We start from the raw sequence: 24,755 nt of genomic DNA on the forward strand, positions 1-24,755 counted from the left end.
ACAGATTCCCAAAACTTTCTTACGAAGAAAAAGTTGGTAAATTTATCTTACGGCAAAGGTGCGAACTTTTGTTTATTCCCGAAGCAAAATGTTCGTAATTTTTGCGTAAGTTACGAATTCCGTCGTAACTTACGCAAAACTTACGAACATTTTGCTTCAGGAATACTCGAAAGTTCGTACCTTTGTCGTAAGATAAATGTACGAACTTTTTTGTCGTAAGAAAGTTTCGGGAATCTGACCTCAGATTTTTTTTCTAGAATGAAACAAGTTCCTTGATAATACCACGCGCGTCGGCGAGCAAGCGCGTGCGTGGCCGAGTGGTTACCGCGCTTGACTCTCGTGCGGAATATGAGGGTTCGATTCCAGGCAGCAGATTGTTTTTTCTTAATTTTTTCTACTTGGCACTCTCACAAATTCGAGAACTTTTTTGTCTGATCGAGTAACGAATGCCCTACGCGCCGAACGTTCTAGGAAGAATGTTCTAGAGATCCACGCGGCTACAAAAGGTGCTCCCCGTGGCAAGCCGCAGTCAGCCTCGCCCCAGCGTTCGACCCTGCTGTTACGCCGACTTCGACGCCTGCGACGCTCTGCTGTTATCTTGTGTTCACTTTTTTGTTTCGGGCACAAGTTCGCCCCATTAAACGTTTTAGTTTCCTGAGTTATTCTCTGTACTTTCGGTTACCACCCGTGACAAAAAGTTCCAATGTGGCTTTCGTTCAGCACGGTTCACTGCCGATCACCATGTTCGCTTTGAGTCTTTCGTACATGAGGCGTTGTCAACAGGCAACAATGTCCTTGCATCTTTGATTTGGAGAAGGCATACGACACGGTCCGGCGCTACGGCATACCACAAGATTTATTCCATCTTGATTTTCGTGGCCGAATGTTGAGCGCTGTACAAAGTTATCTGAAGCACCGTAGTTCCCGCGCGAGGCTGGGAAAAACTCTTCTGTAAGGAGCTCTCACAGAAAAATGGAGTTTAAATGGGATTAAACCTGTTATAGCGCCAGGTGGTGCAGGTTGAGAGGAACAGTTTATTTCCCTTTTCTTGGCTCTGACTTTGAAATTGAAAAGTTGAGGAAAATGAAGTCCCTCGGAGAGTTGTGCTAACTGTCACTCCTTTTATCGTCAAACTTAATTCCATTGGCCGTGCAAATCTTCCTTCAGTGCAATATTCTTTATGTGTTGATAATCTACAGATTTCCGTTTTGTCCTGTAATTCCTCCATTTGTGAACGTCGGTTCGAACCTGCGGTTAATAATTTGGTCAGATGGGCCGATACAAATGGTTTTAAGTATTTATTGAAAAACAACTTGTGTTTTTTTTTTTTTGTTGATGTCGAATTCTTCAAGAACCGTCTTTAAACATCTATGGTACTCCTATTGATGAAAAAAATTAACACAAGTTTTTGGAGCTTCTGTTTGATTCCAAGTTGTCTTTCGTTTCAGCTATTAAGAGCTTAAAACTCAAGTGTCTTAAATCTCTGAACATCCTTAAGTTATTATCACATGCATTATGGGGCTCTGACCGACTATGCCTGCTGAGCATCTATCGCTTCGTCATTCGCTCTCAGCTGGATTATGGTTTATTGTTTATAACTCTGCTCGGATACCAGTTCTGAAGATGTTGGATCCCATTCATCATCAGGGGATGCGATTAGCTGCTGGTGTGTTTCGCACCTTTCCTTTGCATAGCCTTTTTACAGAAACGAACTGTCCCTGGAGTATAGGAGATTTTCTTTGGGTTTTATGTACTCCATCCGAGTACCCTCTGTCGCCGAGCACCTCGTTCGAGATAGTATTGAAAATATCAAGTTTTAGAGCACATTTCAAAGGAAACCTTCCCCTTTTATTCTATAAGGAATAATAGTGCATCACAATCTGGTGGGATGGATGCAAAGCCTCTAATAGTCCAGTACCCAACAGACATATATAGCCCCATGAAACATCTGCCACATGCATTGCGACCTTACACTTACTAAATCTAATAAAAAGGATGTTTCACATAAAGACACAAGGCAGGAATGTTTTGAACTTCAAACCAGATATGAGGAGTATGCAAGTTTTTATACAGACGGGACAAAAAAAAAAGACTCGGAAGTAGGCTGTGTTATGGCGGAACCATCGGTAAATCAGATAAAAATAATCAATTCAACAACACCTATATTAACAGCAGACCTTTGTGGATTGATGGTGGCAGTTGATTACACAGTTAAAACAAAAGACTTCCTTACGCTGTAGTCTATACCGACTCTTTAAGTTCTCTAAAGGCAATCACATCAATCAACTGTGTAACAAAACCAGTGGTTTCTGGGTTAAAGAACAAGAATCTCTTGGTTGCAAAAGAAATCTTGACATAGTTTTTTGCTGGGTACCAAGCCATGTTGGCATTCCTGAAAATGAAGAGACTGATTGCGCAGCCAGCTCTGCTAATGATAGAGAAATCGACACGCACCAAATACTATATAGGGATTATTACAACTCTTTGAAACGCTGCATCCAAGCAAAGTGGAAGCTGGAGTGGAGTAATAAAACCGGCAACAAGCTGTATGTGATCAAACCTTTTCTAGACGAGTGGGAGAGTGCCCGACATGGGGAGCGCTTCTATGAGGTCACGAATCGGTCATACCCGTTCTATACATGGACACCTTCTGAGGGGGGGGGGGGGGGGGGGGCATGCCCCTCAATGTGGACACTGTAACTTACCTCTAAGTGTTATGCACATACTCATTGAATGCCCTATGTGTGTGATCCATGCCGTTATAAACACCTCTTACTGCTTTATAAAGGACGCAAACCACTACACCTTGCATTACTACTAGGTAATGCACCGCTCATCCCATACAGCTGTTTTTTTAGCTTACTCACAGGTACAGGCCTTCTACACCGACAGCGATTTTACTTTATATCCTAAACACATTGACATTTGTTTACACTTATACACAGTCATGTGCATAGCCTTATTACATTCGCTACTATAGCCCTTTCTTCTCCATAAACCTGAATTGCCATAGTCTAAGCTAGGCGCAACATGGCCTTAGATGCGGATGCGCTATGAACTCCCAATAAATCAATCAAAAAGGAATCTATTTGTCGGTTTGCTTTATACTAACAAAACAAAAATGATGGTAGTCGGCGAAAAAGTCTGAAAAACAGAGTTCATGTTAATATGCAATTTGTACGCACACAGACCACGCTTAGGCTTGTCGTAATGAAACAGTACTTGCAAACCACGCACAAAGAATTCGAATATTCTGGAGCCTTTCGTGTTTTGTTTTTTTTTGTTTTTTGTTCTGCTATTCTTTTGCTCCGTGTGACGAAAACAATCGAATTCTTCTCAAGCGAACTGTTTCTTCAACAAGAAAGGCAAGTTGCTTTTGCTGCTTTCACAAGATTCAACCGATAACGACAGCCAGTGTACTTTCGAACACCTTCGTCTAGCTCTTACCTGAATAAAACTGAGGCATATTGACAATCTGTGGTAACCGACCGACTGACCTAACCCTCACGCTACTTTCCTTCAGTATCAGCGATTCTAGTGGTTCGGAACTGGCAGGGTGCTTGATTCGTGGGAAGAGAACGCTTCCGGCCAAAGGCTGAAAAATACGGTGCAGCAGTCATCTAGGGTGGCATGTATCCAGGAACGAAGTGCGCGTAGGATGTCCGTGGGGTACAAAATTTTTTGGGGGCAACATGGGACGATGAACCGTTATTGCACACTAAATAAAACGCAAAAAACAAACGACATTCACACATATAGAAGTATAAAACTTCTTGACCTAGTATTATCTTGGTGGCTAGATATTTGTCAAGTATCCTTTTATGTCCGGCAAAACAGTTGAGTAAAACGAATAGTATTGGCGAATAAATACAAATCACGAAAGTTCAAGTTAAGTAGGTCGCTCCTATTGAAACAATGTTAAAAATGTCCTCCCATTTGCTATATTAGACACGGGCTACTATGGTCTTAATTTGTTTTTTTTTTTTTTTTCATTTCACATCTTGCGTACTTGAGCTCGCCACAACAAGCCAAATACGGTTTAAGGCGGCATAACAAAGCACATAATATCATTTCTCTGATTTCATTTAGACTCAACATGATGTTTGACCAGGCGGAAACTGTTGGAGCAGTGTTCTCGTGCGCAATGCCCGTTGGCTTCCGAATGCTGCTCAGAGTTGTCTGTTCCGGGGCCACGTGCGTAAATATCTCCGAGGGAACAAGTTTTCAGGAAATGGTGAACACTGTTTGCAGATGTCAGGTAATCCGATAGGTTTCATTAAAAAGAAACACATTTGCCAAAAAAACGTTTTATTACCGGAATGCTATTTTTTTTCTGAAACCTGTTTATTCACAGGGTGCACCAGATAACTTAACCAAACTTTAAAAATAAACGGAGCACACTGCGGGGAGTGAAATCAACTGTATGTTACTTAGCGTCTTTCGAAAGTTCGCGACTTCTTTTAGTGGGCCTAGTTTTTTGAGTGATTCAAACTAATTAGCTAATTTTTAATTATTCGTTTAAGGGACGAGTCGTGAATCAGAACATTGCAGAGAGTATTAACAAACAACTACTTAAGATGTTTGCTACATATTACGAGTTGTAGGCTCCTTTTCTTTACCCTAAAAAGTAAGCTCGCATAAAATGGAAAAAAAAAAGAAAACACCTGACAACGCGCACTCACATCGCGTTTGCACCGCTGTGAAGGCTCGTTCACGAACTTGCAACCGAGTAGGACCGGCTGAGGCGAGACCGGTTTTTAAGCCTCTTGCGACGGCTTAGGACCTGCTCCGCAGCAGTGCATCTTGTCTTACGACGTCGCAAGAGGTTTAAAAACCGGTATTGTCCCACTCGGTCGTACTCGATGGCAAGTGCGTGAATGGACCTTTAGGCGTGCTCTAAAGGAACGAAGACCATCTTATTACTGTCGCGCTGTCCGATACAGCGCTTTACGACTGGAGGTGCTCGCGCCTAACTTCGGGGCCTACACCCACAGGAAGCCCTGTCTTGGAAAGTGTTAAAGTCGATTTCGTTCCTTCAGAGCGCGTCGGAAAGTGCTGCAATCACGATGCGGCGTTTTCACGTGATCTTTTTTTTCTTTACATTTCGCAGGCCTTTTTTCAGGCTAAAAAAAGAATCGCTTAAAGCGTATTATGTTGCAACCACTTTAATTGGGTGTTTTTAACGCGCTCCACAACTTTCCTATTTACACCTCGGCCCTTCTGCGAAAAATTAAAATGTTAGCAAATTAGTCATAATTAAATAAAGAGCTAGGTGCACTAAAAAAATGCTAACACTTTCGTAAGACGCTTGCAAACGACAGAGTTGCTTTTGTCCCCGCAGAGCGCTCCACCTTTTTTTTAAGGTTTGATGTAAGTAATCTAGTATATTATTACGAGAGGAATTAACTAAGTGATGCAAATATTGCTGTCTTTATTGTTATCATTCTTAGTCTAACTCAAAAATAGACCCCACACGGCGACATGTAGGAATACAAAATCTCGAGGTCGGTGTACTGGTATCATGAAGATATAAATGCTTAGCTTGCAATAGTGAAGTAGTTTTCATTGTATGAACCGCCTCGATTTAACGCGGAGGCAAATTAAAGGAATGCTTCATTGATCGCGAACCTTCTAAAGTATTAAGACACTCGGGTAATTAGGTACGCACAAAAGTCAACGGCTAAGGTTAAATAATTTGTACTTTGTAACAATCCTTAAAACAAAGTGCATGCTTATCAGTCTGTCTTCCAGAAAGTTCATTCCTTAAAAACGAAGACAGAAATGTAACCCATGATGTATAAAGAAAAGAGTCGTGGTGAAACTCAGTAGCCCATCTGGTTAAACTTCTACTTGAAATTCCAAGTATGAAGTGCTTTCAAATGTTCGGAAGCGAATGCGTCAAAATATGATCGGTGCGCACGAGCTTTTTTTTATTAGTCTTTATTAAGTGCTACCAATCCAAAGGTCTAGTTTTCTTTCGCCTGTATAAAATAGTTCATACGTACGTGCAAACATTGCCCTAAATGTTAAAACTGCCTTTAAAGAATCTGTATTTTCCTCGAAATGCTAAACTCCACTTCCGTGATTTCTTTCATCTTTTTAACTCGTTATATTGCTCTTACCAGAACCACCAATGACTATGTCTAACTTTGTTCCGCCTGCCTAAATATTGATTATGTATATTTGTGAACTTTATTTTTGTATATTGCAGCAGTGTTTTAGACTTTCTCTTTTTTGTGCTTACACTTAAGTAATACATTCTTACGATGTCCTTGAGGGCAATGAGCGTGAACTTAAACTTGAGTTTTCGCTTGAGAATAGCACTTCTTGAATTCACAAGGTCACCCCCCCTCCTCCCATCCATCCCCCCCCCCCCCCCCCCCGACACTGCAAAATTAGCGAGTTTAAGGACAAACAATGAAGCCCTCAGGAATACCTTTAGGTTTCAACCACGGTCATCTCTAAAAGAATATGAGGATTTCTAATCAACGTTGCAATTTTCAAGGCAAAAGCTGTGGTAGTTGTAATCCAAATTCCGAGAACAAAACATCACACATAGGCTTGGTGGCAAAGTGCGCTTCAGATATGAAATGTGTGTGTAATTTAATGAAAGTACTGCAGTGATCTAATAGCAACGTCTACAACGTGAGAGCGCGCGCCCTACTGATTAACCCTGTCAGAACTCACAAATGTGCCTACAACTCCTTCCACAAATGCACTAACGCCATTATTTTTAGTTGCAAACTTTAATTTCATACCATTTCAGTTACTTCCCACTTAAAGGCCCGGCTAGGGAATTACAGAAGTGGGGACAAACTCGAGTGGATTACATCGCCTTGGGAACCTGATATTATTTTGGTACCGAAACGTGGCGGACATCCAATGTCCAGAACACAGATTGACCCTTATGTAAGAACTAAAATATTTTCGAAAATGATCGAGTTTCTAAGATTCCTTGTGAAGTGTGATTTGTATCTAGAAATAAGATGGGTTTGAGTCGAGTTGGACTTCCGCCACGCACTGATTGATTGGTATATGTTACCGCCTGCCTCGGATAAATCCCGGTGACTTCATTGAAAATATTTACACTTGTCTGAGCAAAGTGATAAGTGTTTACTTCAATGGCATTATCATAGTTGCTGGAAATTTAAACTTTCTTGGAATCAGATAGGCGAAACTTAAGCCATTTTTGAGTTGTATACATCCTGGTCCCCTCAACGAGGGTCTTTGTTTCAAACAAACCAGTATAAAGGATTAAAGTTCCAACTAGATATAACGTAGTATTATATTTTTTTTTGTTTTTGGTGCTGAACTTGCGAATTCAAATGATGTTATTGACCTTATTGGATATCACGTAATTGTACATGTAAACACATTTGCCCTTGAAGTGCTTCAGGAACTCTCAAAAGCAGATTAATAACAACATTCGCACGAATGTGGACGGATTAAATAAGATGAAACTCATGTTTTTCTCAGTATAACACAACCGTCACGCTGCACACGGTTAACGACAACTGGATTATACTCAAATCTAGACTGCAGCGTTTGCTTTCAATCTGTCTCTAAAATTTATACCAAAGTACCAGTAACCTACCATTGGTTTATAACCAACTTAAAAGGTTTACTGAATAAGAAAAAAACGGCTATTTACAAAAGGATTGATGACATGATAAACGCTAATATATGTACCCTTCGTAACGGGCAGTAGCTTCCTCCCTTGCCCTTGTAAATCAATTTTCTTCCCCCCTGCATTTTTGTAACTATCACCAGGCAGTGTGTGATATCGCCAAGATAAATTTCAGAAGATCGGGCCAAAAAAACAAAAAACTAAAAGAATCACCTTCGCCAAAATAAACAACTAAATCGGTTTCACACGAGGTGTTTTGCGTACGCTTTGCTTTCGCGTATTGACACGCAACAACCAGCCACTGCCATACTAAAATTTTCCACTGACGTTTTGTAGGAAGCGGCAAGCAGCTAGAATAGAATAATAATAAAACATTATTGCCTCTACTTACAAAAAGAATGCAGTACAACGAACCTTCCTGATATGCTGTCACGTCCTATGTCGCCATCTTACAAATCACTAGCCCTTTTTACGTCGCCAGTTTACCTTAATAGAACTCCACGGCCGTGTGCAACACCAATGTTTCAACGAGCTCTTCACATACCGTGCGTGATGTCTAAATAAAATGTCCCCATACGTCGTATCAGCTTAAGTCTAGGCGCAGCCGACTCTACGAGATAAGGGACCAATCAAGCCCTGCAGCCAAAAGAGCAAGAGACTAGGCCTCTTCTGTTACTCATTGCTTGAGCGATCATAGAACACGCACAGAAATATGACGAACATCATGATAGCGCCTTGTTTGACGCTGCCTGATTGCTCCCATCAGCTCGTAGCGTCGGCTGCGTCTAGACTTGAGGTGAAACAAAGTATAAGTTTCTGCATGGAGCCCGAAAGTGCCGAAAATACCCTGTTCTTCGTAGTATATTAGTATACCTCTGGAAATGGTGGAATACGGGCGGCTGAAAGTTGTACTACATCCCTCGTATTTGACTTCATCGATTCGAGTATTGACTTGAGTAACCTTGTTTTCCAGATTACGACGCTCTTTGCCGACAGCATGGCCGTACATCAACTCGCCGCGAATATGCACCGAAGCGGAATTCGACTTCCCAGCGTAAAACATGTTGTTGTAATCGCCATCCGCGTAACGGAAAGGGCCGCAGAAACTATAATGTCGGCGTTTGATCTGAAAAGCTTCAGGAGCATGTATGGGACCACAGAATACGCGAACGTGATCTCCTGGCTGCCACGGGAAACAATGGAATATAATACGATCGGCTTTCCGGCCCCAGACGTGAAAATAAAGGTGAGCGATTTCTACGGATAAATACTTGAGGTTTTTTTTTCAGTTGAGCCGCCTTTTGCGCGAACACTTTGATAACAATTCGGCGTCTCGTCAATCTCCAGCGAGCACAGGCAGCCAAAAAACACGGCGGAGGGTAACAAGCCCGTGCTGGAGGCCGGGCGTCAAAAGTAAATGCACTGCCGTTCTCATCCTGCCAGTGCATGTACTTTGTTCTCGCCCAAGCTTGTAGTGCGGTGGAAGCTAGGCACTCGCCCGTAGCCTTGTAGCTGTGAAGGTTAAAGGAGATCAAAGAAAAGAGCGCGCGTAGGGGACCCGTCAGGGAGCGCCAAAGAATGCCCCAGTGGTAGAATCCGGAAGCACAGACGCGCTCCTTTTTGTTTTGTTTATTTCGGGAAATGAGCGAGTCGTGGGACTACCCTCCCCTAATACGCCCCCCCCCCCCCCCCCCCCCATTTCTCCGTGCGCCGGTAGCCTCTTTTCATAGCCTCCTTTCTCTTTGTCTCGCAGCGCTGACTGCTCATTCAACACCTCCTAGATGCCAAAGGCAGTAGAGCTCTTCTCGTGACGTCGCAAAGGAAGGCAATCGGGAGCGCGCGTCGAAGCGCCGAACCGGAGGCAAGACGCGTGGGTCGACCGTCGTAACAAAGCGCTTTTATTCTAATAAGCGTGTCTTATAAGATACAACGAAAGATGCACATCCCCCGGAATCATGACGTAGTTTTTCTCGGGACGCGCAAAGCTGGGCCGAGGCTGACGTGGAGAGGATGGCCTACTTGTTCCAGCCACCGAAGCGGCTGCTTTTGTACGAATTTTGAGTGACGGGTTAATCTTCTGTAATCTTGTAGAGGGACAATAGCGACTTCTTGGACACAAAAAAGACATTCTCGGGGAGAGGCGAGTTCCTCCTTCCTCTTTTCTCTCGTGGTGGCTGGAGGTCAGACAGTTATCGTCACTACCTGTCAAGGTTCCCAGACGGGCATTACAAACGAGGCGTTAGCAACAACCACCAGGTGCACTTTGCTAATCGTTTAATTCGTTTTAAAATTTCTTTTTGTGCCTTGTTCATCAAGAGATTGGTGTGTCTGATGTCATACTGCTCCCTTGAACACGAATAGACCAAGAAATAAGCGCCGAAACTTCGTTGTAGTATCCCTTTAATGGAAAAAAATATTAGCTTTTACGTGTGGTAAAGGAACCAAGCTTACTATTTACGATGAACTAACCCACTTCTTTTTATAGGCTCAAGCTGCCTTTAAACAAAAAATGATTTATGCATTATTCAATAATACTATTACATTAATATAGCTAGGATTGTAGTATGAACGCAATAAGGGCAAAAAATAGCATCAGTATAAATAAACGCATCAGCACAAACAGCGCACTTGCAACAATCGCACATAGACTTGCTATTCACATTCCAGTGTAAACTTGAATGTTATCACGCACATTTACAAAATGTCCACGCTATTGCACACCGATAACGACGAAGAACGAGATTCCATTCTATCACGAGACTAAACGAATCGACTGCAGCACTCTACTCGGGTCCTACATGAACAACAAAGCCCGTAAATAAGTTATTTGTCACCTGTCGATCGTATCCCTACATCCCACAATGTCCGTCACGAAAAAATTTAACACGAACTCAAAGAACTCTTTCTCCGTGTCGAGGGAGAGAGATCTATCGAAAATTGACCAGTGCCATCCTTGACTTGTGGCCACACATGTCGATTACACCGTAGCAGGACCGAGAATCCACGCAAATGCCGTAGTATCAAGAAAACACAAAAGAACGACACACACGAGCAGCGGCAGAGCGTGGAACGAGACTTACGTCGTCGACCCATCTCTTGCTTGTGTGCGCTCCCTGCAACATTGACTGAATTTTTTTTTTTCCTTGCTTTTGTGAAACGTCTCAGCGTTCCTTTTCAGAGAGTCAACAGCTCACACATAACGAGAATTTACCAAAATCGGAGCCCAAGAAAATGTCGCTGCCAGAGCCGGTTCATTCGAAAAGTGTGAAGAGCTGCGGAACTGCAGTGTGGTCTCGCGGTTTCGGGGATAATCATAAATATAAATTTGGTAGTTTCAACCTTGGTAGCGCGTTGTATATTACGTTTATATTATATATATAATAAATTATACAAGGCTACGCATTTAAAATATATATTAATGCCGGATAAATGGGAAAGAACAAACCACGTGACCTGAGCGAGCAGACGACGCGGCCGCAGGAGAGAGAACCAGTGAAAGTGCCTTTTCACGACGTGTCCTCTCTTCCTCGGCCATTGTGACGACACCACTCAAAGCCCTGCGGCCTTAGCTTCTAGGAGGTTTTGGCTGATTGCACCTGGAAGTGGACTATGATTTCCGAGGTAATGCAATCATCCAAACGAAGATGTGTTTCGCGGAGAGGCCCAGGCCGCCGCGCGGTGCTCTGCCCTGGTAACCCCAGAGCCGTATATTCGGAGAGTTCGGCCAGTGGGTGGTGGCGACGAGGGCGCCAGAGAGGAGAAAAATAAAGAAAAGGGAGGAGGGCGCCGAAGGAGCGAGAGAGAAAGAAGAGAGCAAAGACGGAGACGACCGCCATTTTGTTGCAACGCTGTCGGCGCGGAGCACTGTTGAGGCTACGCGCCGTCTGCTACGGGCTTATTTCTTTTTCACCGAAATCAATGTTTACGTTCAAAATTGGAGGCACTTAATTCGTTAGTTTTTTAAGCCACCGAGGAATAACACTAAATATTTTCCTGCCAGAGCCTGCCAAATAAAAGGAAAGAACCGAAATTTGGATGTCGATCTCATGCATTCCGCCGGACGAATGAAAGAAAATGGCGGCCCTCCCCGCTAAGCTGGGAGCAGCCGAGAGTTCACGCGTATGCGCTCACGCCTCTCGCTCAGCGCCGCGGGCTGATTGGCTCACTCGGGACAGGGTCTTTCCGGCGGCGAGATCATAGACTGGCCAAACTGTCCCCATACACGGCTCTGGGTCACCCCACAAGCGGCTCTCTGCTACCCTATCGGTAACCAATCAATGCCGCCCCTCGCCTTTTTTTTTTGTCAGGCGGCCGGGCGTTATATGGCTTTATCTAGGAATAGACAGGCTTTTAAATATAAAGTAGGCTATGGCTCGCCGATCTAATTAACCCCCACCCTTCTATCACCTGTACAAATAATTAAATTACTTGTAGTCAATTACTTTTGGGAGTAATTTTGTAAGCGTTCGATTATATTTGTCCGAAAGTAATCGCAACAGTAATCTGATTATTTTGGAAGTACTAAGATCGCTTGCAAACGTTACTTTTGTTTTCCACCCTCGTTTTAGAGCGCAGCTCTTAGGCGCCCGTTTTCGGCTTGAGCGGCGTCGGCGTCAGTAACGTCACTGATGGCGTCATCAGTGACGTCATCGGCATTGCCATCGTCACTGATGACGTCATCAGTCAGGTCATCGGCATTGTCACTAATGACACCATCAGTGACGTCACTGATGACGTCATTGGCATCGTCATCGTCACTGATGACGTCATCGGCATGCGCATCGTCATCGCCACTGATGACGTCATCAGTGACATCACTGATGACGTCATCGGCATTCGCATCGTCATTGTCACTGATGACGTCACTAGTGATGATGACGTCAACAGTGACGTCACTCGTGACATCATCGTCATCGTTACGTGACCTCATAGGGGTCACGTGACCCCGGTAACGTCACAAGACCCCCGTGAGGTCACGTGACCCTTGTGAGGCGACGGCGACGCCGCTCGAAGGGAGGAGTAGCAGACAGGATGAGGACGTGAGGAGGAGGGAGGAGGGGTATACCTTCCCCTCAGTATTCTTCCCTCCTCCCCCTCAAGAGCTGCGCTCTAATTCGGCGTTACAGGGAGTTGTAAACGGCTTTCATTGTTTTTTTAATGGCGCGTCTTTGTCTGCACAAGTTTTTCTACCAAGGATTCCTCGAATGAAACTTCCAACGGGAAACCCGGCTTACCGAAACTGGTGGCATAAGTAGATCGTAATTCGGTGATTCTAATCCAACAATTGAGCGTGCGAAAGTCCCATTTTCAGGCCAGCAGAGAAATCGGTCGTTTTAAAAATCTCAAATTATCGGGGAAAGTAACGGTTTTTTCTTCAAGTAACGGCCAGTGTCTTATCGCTCGATCAATCACGTAATTAAATTGCATACCTTTTTAAGTGAGAATAATTTGAACTTTAATTCGATTACTTTTTTCATAACGCGTACAAGACCGCTCGTTTTTCACGCGTGGATATCGGCGTATGTGTATGTGTTTGTATATGTGTGTGTGTGCGCGGGCGTGTATGTGTCTGTGTGTGCGTGACCTCGCGGTGAAAGAAAGACGAATGGCCGGTCCAACGAGCGCGCGTACCTTCTACCGCACTGTAAGGGGTAAATGGAGTCAAACACCAACTATCTTACGGGCTAACCGCCGATTTTAACCGAAACCAGATTGTGGACATCGACACCGGAAGAGTGGTTGGACCCGGGGAGCTTGGAGAACTCTGGGCCAAGTCCCCGACAAGCATGAGAGCCTACCATAACAACCCAGAGGCGACCCGCACAGTGGTTACTCCGGATGGGTGGCTAAAATCAGGTATACGTTTGAGACATTTTGAATTTGAATGTATTATAATATCTAGTGTAAAATATAAGCTAAGAAGTATCGTACATATTATGTTTGCCTGTTTTCTACGTTTGGCGGGTATCGGAAAGTTTATTGAACGCCGTTCCATTGAACGCCATTGCATAGAAGGGGACATTTTACCAAACACCATTTCATCGAAGGCCGTTTCATGAATAGTCCGACGTCGTTTCACCGAATTTTACTCTACGCAATGTTGGGAGTATTTTCTTTTTTTTTAAATTATATATTAGCATCTTAAAACTAAATAGTGCCTTTTCGACTCTTTTTGATGCTGCTTTCAGGTAGTATTAGAAATTTCGACTTATCCTCATTCTGGTAAACCCGTTGGTTTAGAAAGCGCAGATTGCGCGATGGACATACGTTCCCTTGGAAGGGGAAACCGCTCGAGGAGGGTTTGGCCCTGACGGGGCGCTGTCTATAAGGCGAAAGAGCAAAGTAGAATATATTTTCCGAGTAAAGTATTTGGGTTCCGCTCCTTCCGGGCGTGCGTGTAGTCATTGCTTTTGGATTGCGAGGAACCTCTTGTGACGACCAAAGTAATCGTAAGGGGAGGAGTTTAACGCACCCGCTAATGTATCTACTGTCGAGACCAGTTATAACGAAGTCGGCTATAACGAAGTCGGCTAAAACGAAATAGCGGCTACAGCGAAGCGATCACGATTTCCTATTTGCTTTTGCACTTTGTTATAACCGAAGTCGATTGTAACGAAATAACAGCTACAGCGAAGCGATCACGATTTCCCCTTTCCTTTTGCACTTCGTTATAGCCGAAGTCGGTTATAACAAAATAGCGGCTACAGCGAAACCATCACGATTTCTCATACTCTTTTGCACTTCGTTATAACCGAAGTCGGTTATAACGAAATAGCGGCTACAGCGAAACCATCACGATTTCTCATACTCTTTTGCACTTCGTTATAACCGAAGTCGGTTATAACGAAATAGCGGCTACAGCGAAACCATCACGATTTCTCATACTCTTTTGCACTTCGTTATAGCTGAAGTCGGTTATAATGAAATAGCAGCTACAGCGAAACCATCACGATTTCTCATACTCTTTTGCACTTCGTTATAACCGAAGTCGGTTATAACGAAATAGCGGCTACAGCGAAGCGATCACGATTCCCCATTCTCTTTTGCAATTCGTTATAGCCGAAGTCGGTTATAACAAAATAGTGGCTAAAGCGGAGCGATCACGATTTCCCATTCCATTTGCACTTTGTTATAACCGAAGTCGGTTAAAACGAAATAGCGGCTACAGCGAAGCGATCACGATTTGCCACTCTCTTTTGCATTTCGTTACAACCGAAGTCGGTTATAACGAAACAGCGGCTACAGCGGAGCGATCACGATTTCCCATTCCCTTTTGCACTTCGTTATAACCCAAGTCGGTTATAACGAAATAGCGGCTACAGCAAAGCGATTACCATTTCCCATTCCCTTTTGCACTTCGTTAACCGAAGTCGGTTATAACGAAATAGCGGCTACAGCGAAGCGATCACGATTTTTCATTCCCTTTTCCACTTCGTTATAACCGAAGTCGGTTATAACGAAATAGCGGCTACAGCAAAGCGATCACCGTTTCCCATTCCCTTTTGCACTTCGTTATCCGAAGTCGGTTATAACAAAATAGCGGCTACAGCGAAGCGATCACGATTTCCTATTTCCTTTTGCACTTCGTTACAACCGAAGTCGGCTATAACGAAATAGCGGCTGCAGCGAAGCGATGACAATTTCAAATTCCCTTTTGCACTACGTTATACCCGAAGTCGGTTATAACGGAAAAGTGGCTACAGCGAAGCGATCACGATTTCCCATTTCCTTTAACACTTCGTAATCACCGAAGTCGGCAATAACGAAATAGCGGCTACAGCGAAGTGATCACGATTTGCCATTCCCTTTTGCAGTTCGTTATAACCCAAGTCGGTTATAACGAAATAGCGGCTACAGCAAAGCAATTACCATTTCCCATTCCCTTTTGCACTTCGTTATTACCGAAGTCGGCTATAACGAAATAGCGGCTACACCGAAGCGATCACAATTTCTCATTCCCTTTTGCACTACGTTATACCCGAAGTCAGTTATAACGGAATAGTGGCTACAGCGAAGCGATCACGATTTCCCATTCCTTGTCGCACTTCGTAATAACCGAAGTCGGCACTAACGAAATAGCGGCTGCAGCGAAGCGATCACAATTTCCCATTCCCTTTTGCACTTCGTTATAACCCAAGTCGGTTATAACGAAATAGCGGCTACAGCAAAGCAATTACCATTTCCCATTCCGTTTTGCACTTCGTTAACCGAAGTCGGTTATAACGAAATAGCGGCTAAAGCGAAGCGATCACGATTTCCCATTATCTTTTGCACTTCGTTATAACCGAAGTCCGTTATAACGAGATAGCGGATATAGCGAAGTGATTTCCGATTCCCGTTTACTTCCTTATAACCGGTCTCGACAGTATATGCTAAGTTGTGACATCATAAGCTTGCTGCGCTATCCGCTGGTTCGGTATGATCTGCCCCGTGACGTAGGATCACGTGTGGAGCTATAGCTCGTCGTTCGAGAGCTGCAGCTGTGCGTGCCGACGGTCGCTTGTTCACGCAGACTCGCGTGAGTCGTATTTGCTCCCGCTGTCAGCGCGCTTTCTTTTGGCCCTTCTCATAGCGTCGAGTATAGGCAATGAGCTGTGGATCGCACATTCCGGTGTTCGACGCCTACTGAGCCGCTTGGGAGAGCTCGCTTTTTTACATTTAATTATATCGAATTATGACTAAAAATCCCTTCTCTTTAGATTCTAATGAATTGTCTGCTATGGCTTGTGTATGCTTAATGTTGCTTTGTGTTGCTAACACAACACAAATTCCCCCGCCAGATTTAGCAGGGAAACAACATTTTTTACGCGTTATGTAACGTCAGTGTTTTCGCTAAATTTAGCGGGGAAATTAAATTGTAGGTGTGGTGACGTGACGTTAATGTCGCCGTGAAATCTAGTGGCAAATGCATGGGCGGACGGACGGGCGGACGGACGGACGGACAGACCAAATATTTACCAAATATTCTGTAAAAATGCATTTCATGCTTTGATAATGTGGTCGAGTACGTTGGGGAAGTTTGCAGTCGCGTTCTTTTCTAGCCACATACTCTTGAACCAAATCACGCAACCATGGGGCAGCACTGATGCAGAAAAAGGAGGATTAAGAGTCTGCGAACGGATCAACCTTCGCAGGTGACAAACATAACTAGCCATCCCTCCTGCAAATTTGAATAGCCAAACTCCAGAAACCCACCTCCCCAGTGGGCACGGACCCAAGTTCACAGTGCACACAATGTCGAGTGCCGGACACATGCACGCACTTAACATTGGACTGCTAAAAGTTCTAGGTCGTTTGAAATCTCCATCTTGTTGACCTGCCACCCCGAGTACGACCCCCGAACTTACACCAAGTGATCAAATTCCTACCCCTTAAACTTCCCGACCACCACAATCAGATCCTGGACTCTCTGCTCGCCTTCATGACCAATCTCACACAGCACATTTAGGCAACCATATTTTACCATTTCCATTTACGAATTGCTCTAGTTAAGAGAACCGGTTTTTATATCCTTCCGTTTGAATGGCAAACATACTTAATAAAAAGTAATTAAACAACGTTTCCAGGGAGATTGGGAAAATTGCTCATAAGATGGCGCGACCAATCTAGCCAAACTTTATTGCCCAGCCGGTATGGCTATCGAAAAAACACGATCTACTAATACTGTTTACTGTAATATCCGCGGTAAACAATAATCGTCGCAAGGAGGGCCGTATAATATCTGATGCACATTGCGTCACCCCGTTAGCGTAAACATGACATTAGCACGTTTCCGCATCTTACTTCGAAAGTGTATTGGCGTGCACAAAATTTTAACGCTCAGGTTAGGGTCCCCAATGAGAACTTCCTATTCCATTAGTACTCTTTTCGACAACCTTTGAATTCTAAAAAAAGAAAAAAATGGCGATGTATCAGTCGCGCCAACAGTGACATGCGGTGGCTATTCCAGTTTAGTCACGAGAAAAATGAATGAAAAAAAAAATGGATACGGTGATGATAGCAAAATTAATTTTTCTGTTGTTCGACGGGTCACAAACACAATAATACGAAAACAATAGCACGAGAAGTTGATACTTAGAGGAGTTAGTATATGTCTCATAATAACATTTTTCGAACAATTTTACAAGATCATTTTCTGATACGTAGAAGCTAAGGATTTTCAAAACACGGTTCAGCATGCTGGATGCTGCGGAATTGTGAAAGGAAATATCTAGCAAACAAATTTCGCACGTTTACATTTTCGAAACTAGTCGTTGACTAGTCAGCGAAGCTAAGTAAGCTGAAATTAACACTATGCGGCACTGGTTCGAAAAACAGGTGCCCGCCCCAAGTCTTCGGCCTAGGGACAAGGCTGTAGTGTCTCTATAAATGCAACTGCTAGTGGGATTATGCCATCACCTGCACGTCAAGTCGAAGGCGTGCCTGTCAACACGGCTCACAACGTGAATGACCACCCTCGCACTAATCAGGATCTTCGTCCGAGGCCCCACTGGGCTAACGGTAACCCGGAGCACCAAAACCATGTGTCGAGTAGGCACCGACACCTGGGGCTGCGACCGTTACCCGATAACCATAAGAGTCCTCCAAACAGGACTGAAGAAACGGAAGCAAAAAGCCAAAACCATCGTTTGGGATGACTACAGGGCAAAGATGCTCTCCTTAATCGATCGGTAAACAGCTTCGAGGACCTGACCAAGATTATGGCAGAAGCCAACTTAAAGGCGACTTTCAGGAAGCTGGTCGACGAGAACGTACCCCACCCAAACACACGCCTCCCCGTCCTATTGAAACAGAAATCCATCAGCTTAAAAAAGTACGAAAAGCACTGGAAAAAGAGGAATCTCAGAAGAGCAAACTGCCTGGCAAAGAAGGCCCGAGCGTACGCGAACAAGCTCAGCAAATTCCACAGGTTATAACTCTGCGAAGACTTCAACGAACATATACCTCTCTCAAAATGGTGAGGGAGGCGTGCAACTCCATGTTTCGAGAAAAAAAGAATGGCAACGCCGTACGAAACTAGGCATTAAATACTGACAGGAGCGTGAAATAAGTTCTAGAAGAGACATGGAACATCTTTTTTCCTCAACCAAACAACCACACGAATGATTCCACGTACCAGACGAAATTCGAAGAAGAGGAACAAGAGCACTACAGCACGAATTTAGATTAAGAGAGTTATTGAAGAAGAAAAAGCCAGCTGGGTGGGCCACTCCTTTCTCTGCTCCTGGTATTTTTGATGATTTCGGCCCTGTCTCTATTTGCAAGTAAGACAAATCTGAGCAATTAGTCGTGTCCACGAACAACCGACTGCAGCTCATCGCGGTACGGGTTACTTCAAGTAACCCAAAACACGGCATAACCTCCCAACCCAGTACACCCGTATTGGCAAAAATAGTTAGTGTTCCACTCCCTGACGCAAGAATAGCTTTCTGCTTCCGTCTTCGTATTTTATACCGGAGTTTCTTGTATTAGTCTCCAAGGTATTTGACAAGACTCTCCTCCTTGAACAGAACAACCGAATTTGGAAACAGGGAAAGATCAGTAGACACTGGAAACTGTCCTGGGTACACCCCATACCTAGGCGTGGGAAGAAGCCGACAAGCCACAAAACACAAGTCCTTTGTCCCTAACGTCGGCTCTTTGCAAGTTGGTCGAAGGTATGGTTCTCAACAGAATAGACTGGATCAAGGACGTGCGAGGCGTATACGATACCGTCCAGACCGGATTCAGGAAACACCTCGGCACCCAAGACAGCCTGGCCCTGATCAGAGAGAGAATACACGGTTCCCCCCAAAAGTGGAGAGCAAGCGCGAGAGACACAACTGAGAAGAAAGATGCTGGTGGCGGTCGGCACTGCCAAGGCTTTCGACTCGCTACCGCACGCGACCGTAGTGAACACCACGAAGAGACTGGGATTGTGGGGCAGGCCCCTGGACTTTGTAAAGTCTTTTCTGAGCGAACGACGATACAAGATCAAAATAAGAAACATTGAAAGCAGCGAGAAGTTCATAGTGGTTGGTATGCCGTAGGGCTTGGTCCTATCGCTAACGCTCCTCAACCTGGCCATGGCACCGCTCCTCTGGTGACTAGCCTGAATACCCGACCTGGCTTTCACGATGTACGCAGATGACATCAGCATATGGGCGCTAACCAGCAGAGACGACGCGGAGCAGCTTAAGACGTTACGACAGGGACTGGACATCATCGATGCATTCCTCACACTCACGGGCATGAAGCCGTCCCCGGAAAAGACAAAGTACCTGGTCTTTGGTGAGGGATGGGACCGAGCGAGGGCCAACCTAAAGTTCGACGGCAAGAATAAAGGTAAAACGAAAGAACACGCGATCCTGGGGATGCACCTCAACTAGAACCTGGACACCAAACCCTGGTTACAAAGGATGAGTAGCACCTAAAAACAGGAAGTGGTCATCGTCAGAAGAGTAGCCTCTCGACATGGCGGTGCCGTCGAAACCATCGCCAAGACGATCATCCAGGCAGGGCTGATTTCCAAAATCGCCTACGAAATAAAATTCTATAAACTAAACAAGCAACATAAAGGCAAGCCGGAAACGCTACTGAACGAAGCGAGACACGGAACATCCGTTCTACCCAGGTCCACGAGAATCGGAGACGTACACAAAGCAGTTCCCCTGCCGTAGGTAGACATCGCCAAGCAGGGCAAAAACCACTTTGAACGCGAGCTGCGCTACAGGGAGCAGGAGCGAGTCCTGGCCGAATTATTGAGATGGAAACTAAACGACGCAAACAGAAGCTGCAGCGACATACCAGCGCCGCTCCCTCCATAGAAACAAGTCGTGGTCCCGTCCAACAAGCCTTTGCCTCGCAAGATGAATACCAGCAGTTATCCCGAGAAGAGTGAAATACGCCATGAAACACATTAAGGAGGTAAAGCAAACTCAGCACAACGTGATGATCGGCTACGCGGATGAGGGGTTCTCCGAAGAAAAAAAAAAAGGGGTGGCCCCCGCGTGGCACACACCGAAAGAAGGAATCGCGCGCACAAAACTCTGTACGATGGGATACGGTTCAGCCGTAGAAGCAGAAGCCGAAGTTGTACTAGGAGCTGTACGCGAAGTGGGAAAGACGGCCGACAACGGAACCAAATTTTGAATATTCAACTGTCAGGTTTCAACGTCTCTTAAACACTTGCTCGAAGACACCCGCAAATCATGGCCGCTCATTCCAACCGCCAGAACCAACTGCCCCCGAGCTACCACTTCTTTCTCCTCAACCCGGTGGCTCGGCTGTGCGTGGCAACGGTCGACGAGTCTCGTCGGCCAACCCGATACCTTACAATCCTCCCCCCTTAGATTAAATGTTCAGCCGGTCTTCACAAAACTTCAGCAGCTGGTCAGCATGTGCCAGTCCTGCTGGTCGTCCAGTATTGCGGTCCTTCAAGCGATAGTCGTTCAGCCCCACTTTCCCCACCACCACGAATGGCCCCGAGCGTCTCAGTGCCAATTTTGCCGCCACGCCCTTGCTGGCATCGCTTAGAGTGTGCAGATCACGGAGAACTAGATCACCGATCCTAAAGTTACACTGTCGTCGATTTCTGTCGTAGTAGCGGCGCTGCTGCTCTTGGGCTCTTCTCTGGTTCTCTAGCGCAAACTCGTGTGCGTCTTGCAGCCTAGATGTCACCTCTGCCACGAAGCCTGGAGCTCGGCTGTCTGGTGTAGGAAGTTGACCGGGGTTTTGTTCCCATGGTTTGCGGAGCTGGCGCCCATAGCACAGAAAAGCTGGCGTGTACCCTGTGGTCACACTTTCGCAAGTTCTCATTGCGAATGAAACTTCAGGGATACGTTGGTCCCAGTCACAATGGTCATGGCAGTATGCCACGAGGCACTGCTTCACTGTTGCGTTATGCCGCTCTACCATCTGCCCTGCAGGGCGGTACGGTACCGTGTGGCGGTCTTTGATGCCGAGGTGCTTCATGACGTTCTTCCACAGCCGAGAAACGAAGACTCTTCCATTGTCACTGGATATGCTTTTTGGGAAGCCATGTCGACAAAACACGCCAATCATTTTTTGCAGGATGGCCTTACTGGTCGGAGCTCGAAGGGGAAATAGTTCAATAAACTTCGTGAACTTGTCGATGACCACGAGAAGATATCTGTGGTGGCGTTTTGATATAGGTAATGGCCCAATTATATCTACGCTCAGGTGTGCCATAGGTTCCTCTGCCCAGGTACTGTCCATTAGTCCCCCCGGCTTTTGACGACGAGGCTTCAAAGTCTGACAGGACGGGCAAGATCGCACATAGCGGGAAACGTCAGACCTCATACCGATCCAAAAATACCTCTCCGCGACCCGCTTCAGAGTCTTGAAGTACCCAAAGAGTCCGCTTAAAGGGTTATCGTGTGACAACTGCAGTACCGTTTGGCGTATTTGTTTTGGAACCCAGATGAGCTTTCTTTCCCCTGAAACCTTTAGTAGCTGTCCGTCATGATCGATTTCACTATCATCAGAAAGATGTTGTATTCGACGTGCTTCTGTTTCGTTGGTCGGCAGAGTTCGGTCTTGGAGGTAGCGAATTACCTCAGAGATTTCAGTATCTTTCTGTTGTTCATCAGCGAGCTGGGATGCATTGAGGAGCAGTGATATGTCCGTCTCCTCCACTGTGGCATTTTCCTCAAACCGAAGTCGGTGCTCTGGCTCCACCGTCTCTATGGGGAACCACTCATCGGTTTCGGTGTCCAGTGCTTCCGACGCCGGTCCCGTGACTGGAGCAGGGAACCTGCTCAAGGTATCAGCTGGGATGTTTGCTGCTCCTTGACGGTGTCTGATGAGGCAATCGAAACCTTGCAAGCGTAGCACCCATCGACGTACCCTGCTTGAGGTCTGCTCGGTGGTGAACATCCACTTGAGAGAAGCGTGGTCGGTGTGTACCTCAAACTTGGTATGTTCCAAATACGGCCTGAACTTGTCAATGGCCCAGACTACGGCCAAACACTCCCATTCTTGCACGGTGTAGTTCCTTTCAGCTGCGTTCAGAGATCGACTAATAAATGACACTGGCCGCAGTTGTCCCTCCGTGTCCTGCAGGAGGACTGCTGCGATGCCGGTGCCGCTCGCATCGGTCTCCACCACAAACGGTCGGTTGAGATCAGGGAGTGCAACCACCACCTCGTTTGCCAGCATGGTTTTGAGCTGGTGAAATGCCATTTCTTGCTGGTTGCTCCAACGCCAGGGTACATTCTTCTGTGGAAGAATGGTCAAAAAACGGGCCACTTCAGAGAACTTTGGCAGGAAAGACCGGTAATACCCGGCCAATCCAAGAAATGCTTGAATATCCTTGACACTTTGGGGGGTTGGGAAGTCGCGTACAGCTGCAACTTTATCTGGGTCAGGCCTGCACTCTCCCGGTGAAATTATGTGCCCTAGAAACTTCAGCGACCGCCTACAGGCTTGCGTCTTCGTCGGATTGATGGTAAGCCCAGCGTGGGCGATCCTAGACAAGACCACTTCAATATGCCACAAGTGATCTTCAAATGAACTGGAGTATATTAAGACATCATCCAAGAAGGCCATACAAAATTTGTGCTTGATTCCCACAAGTACTTTGTCCATGAGAGCTTGGAATGTGGCTGGTCCGCCAGCCACGCCAAAGGGCATCCTTTTGAATTCAAATGTACCCTTGTGGCATATGAATGCAGTCTTGGGGATATCCTCGTGGCGGACAGGAATTTGGAGGAAACCTTGGGACAGGTCGAAGCTTGTGAACCACTGAGCTCTGCCTAACTCTGCCAGTACCCAGTCTGTCCGTGGCATCGGGTATACCGGAACTTGGGTTTTAGCATTGAGCGGCCGGTAATCAACAGCTAGTCGGTATCCTCCCGACTTCTTCGCAACCAGGACTAGGGCACAGGACCACTGGCTCGAGCTGGGTTGTATTAAGTCCTGCTGCAGCAGATCTTCGATACAGGAATCCATAATCTGCCTTTTGTGAGCATTGACGGGGCGAAGCCTGCAGCGAATCGGCGCGGAATCTCCAGTGCTGATGGTGTGCTCCATCAGTCCCGTGCAGCCAGGACGTTTGTCAAATAGTGTGCCGAACTTTCCCAGCATGGTTAAGACATCCGGATGCTTTGCATAGTCAACGTCAGGATTGTCGGCGTGCAGCAGATGTCGATCATCTGTAGGCATCTTCTTGTTATGGTAGGCCTGACGCCAGTCATTTTCTCGTAGGGACTGATCATCCGCAGGCTGTTCTCTCTGCACACAAGGGCCTTCACTTGACTCGGCGAACAATCGCTCTAAGCTATAGACTTGTTCGTTATTGGCCTGACCGGACTCTTCTCTTTGGATTTCACCCTTGGAAAACGGAATACGCTTCTGTTGTTCAGACCCGATCGTCCAAGCGCTCGAAGAAATGTGTATGGAGATGCCGGTAGCGTTAAGAAAGTCTCTGCCTAGCACTATGTCCCTGCAAAGGCCTGGCATGTAGAGGAATCGCTGCTTACGTGATCCCCCTGCCCAATGCACTCGGCATCGTACGGAGCTTGTTGTCTGAGACCAACCGGCTGCAAGACGAAGGCAGTGCTGCTCTTCTCGAACAGTCGCTCCTCCAGCCACCGCTGTCGCAATAGCTGCATTTCCTGCTAGACTGACGCTTGACCCGGTGTCCAGGAGTGCGCAAAAGATTCTGTCCCCTATGCGAAGCTCCAGAAGCGGCTCTTTTCCACCGGCTGCTGCAGCTACCTGCACTGACATGTAGACGCCTGCCGGTGCGGCGTCTACTGTCTGCCGTTTCCCGGACAACTCGCTTGCATATGCCCGGGCTCGTTGCAGCGAAAACAGCGAGGCCGGCCCCGGCCCCGGCGCGCGCTCGTAGGGCACTGACGTGACATGTGTCCCACACCCCCGCACCGGTGACACTGTAGCTGGCGATCATAGCTGTTTTCTTGGAGCACGGCCTGCTGTCGGACACGGCTGCCGAAACTGCCGAAACCCATCTGGGACGGTGCTACGCTGTGAGCCTCGACAGCGCCGAGTTGGTCCCTGTAGTACGAAGGTTGCAGGGCCGCCGGATGCAGGCACCAGGGGTACGCGTTTGGAGCAGCGAGGGTGGGCGTGGTCCAGGCTGCTACACTCTGATCCGTCACCGGAA

The 24,755-nt window shown here is 46.1% G+C and overlaps 1 protein-coding gene across 1 annotated transcript in view; it reads left to right on the forward strand.

Annotated features, from left to right (window-relative positions):
• Positions 1-8,624: 8,624 nt before the first annotated feature.
• The window catches only part of LOC8033002 (4-coumarate--CoA ligase-like 6), a 74,819-nt gene continuing 58,688 nt past the window's right edge, over positions 8,625-24,755 (forward strand). The window contains exons 1-2 of the mRNA XM_040219953.1: positions 8,625-8,873; positions 13,339-13,483. Of these exons, the coding sequence (XP_040075887.1) occupies positions 8,625-8,873; positions 13,339-13,483 (394 nt within the window). The remainder of the gene's footprint in view (positions 8,874-13,338; positions 13,484-24,755) is intronic.

The sequence above is a fragment of the Ixodes scapularis genome, unplaced genomic scaffold (genome assembly GCF_016920785.2).
Source record: "Ixodes scapularis isolate PalLabHiFi unplaced genomic scaffold, ASM1692078v2 PGA_scaffold2__306_contigs__length_199485367, whole genome shotgun sequence".
NCBI lineage: Eukaryota > Metazoa > Arthropoda > Arachnida > Ixodida > Ixodidae > Ixodes > Ixodes scapularis.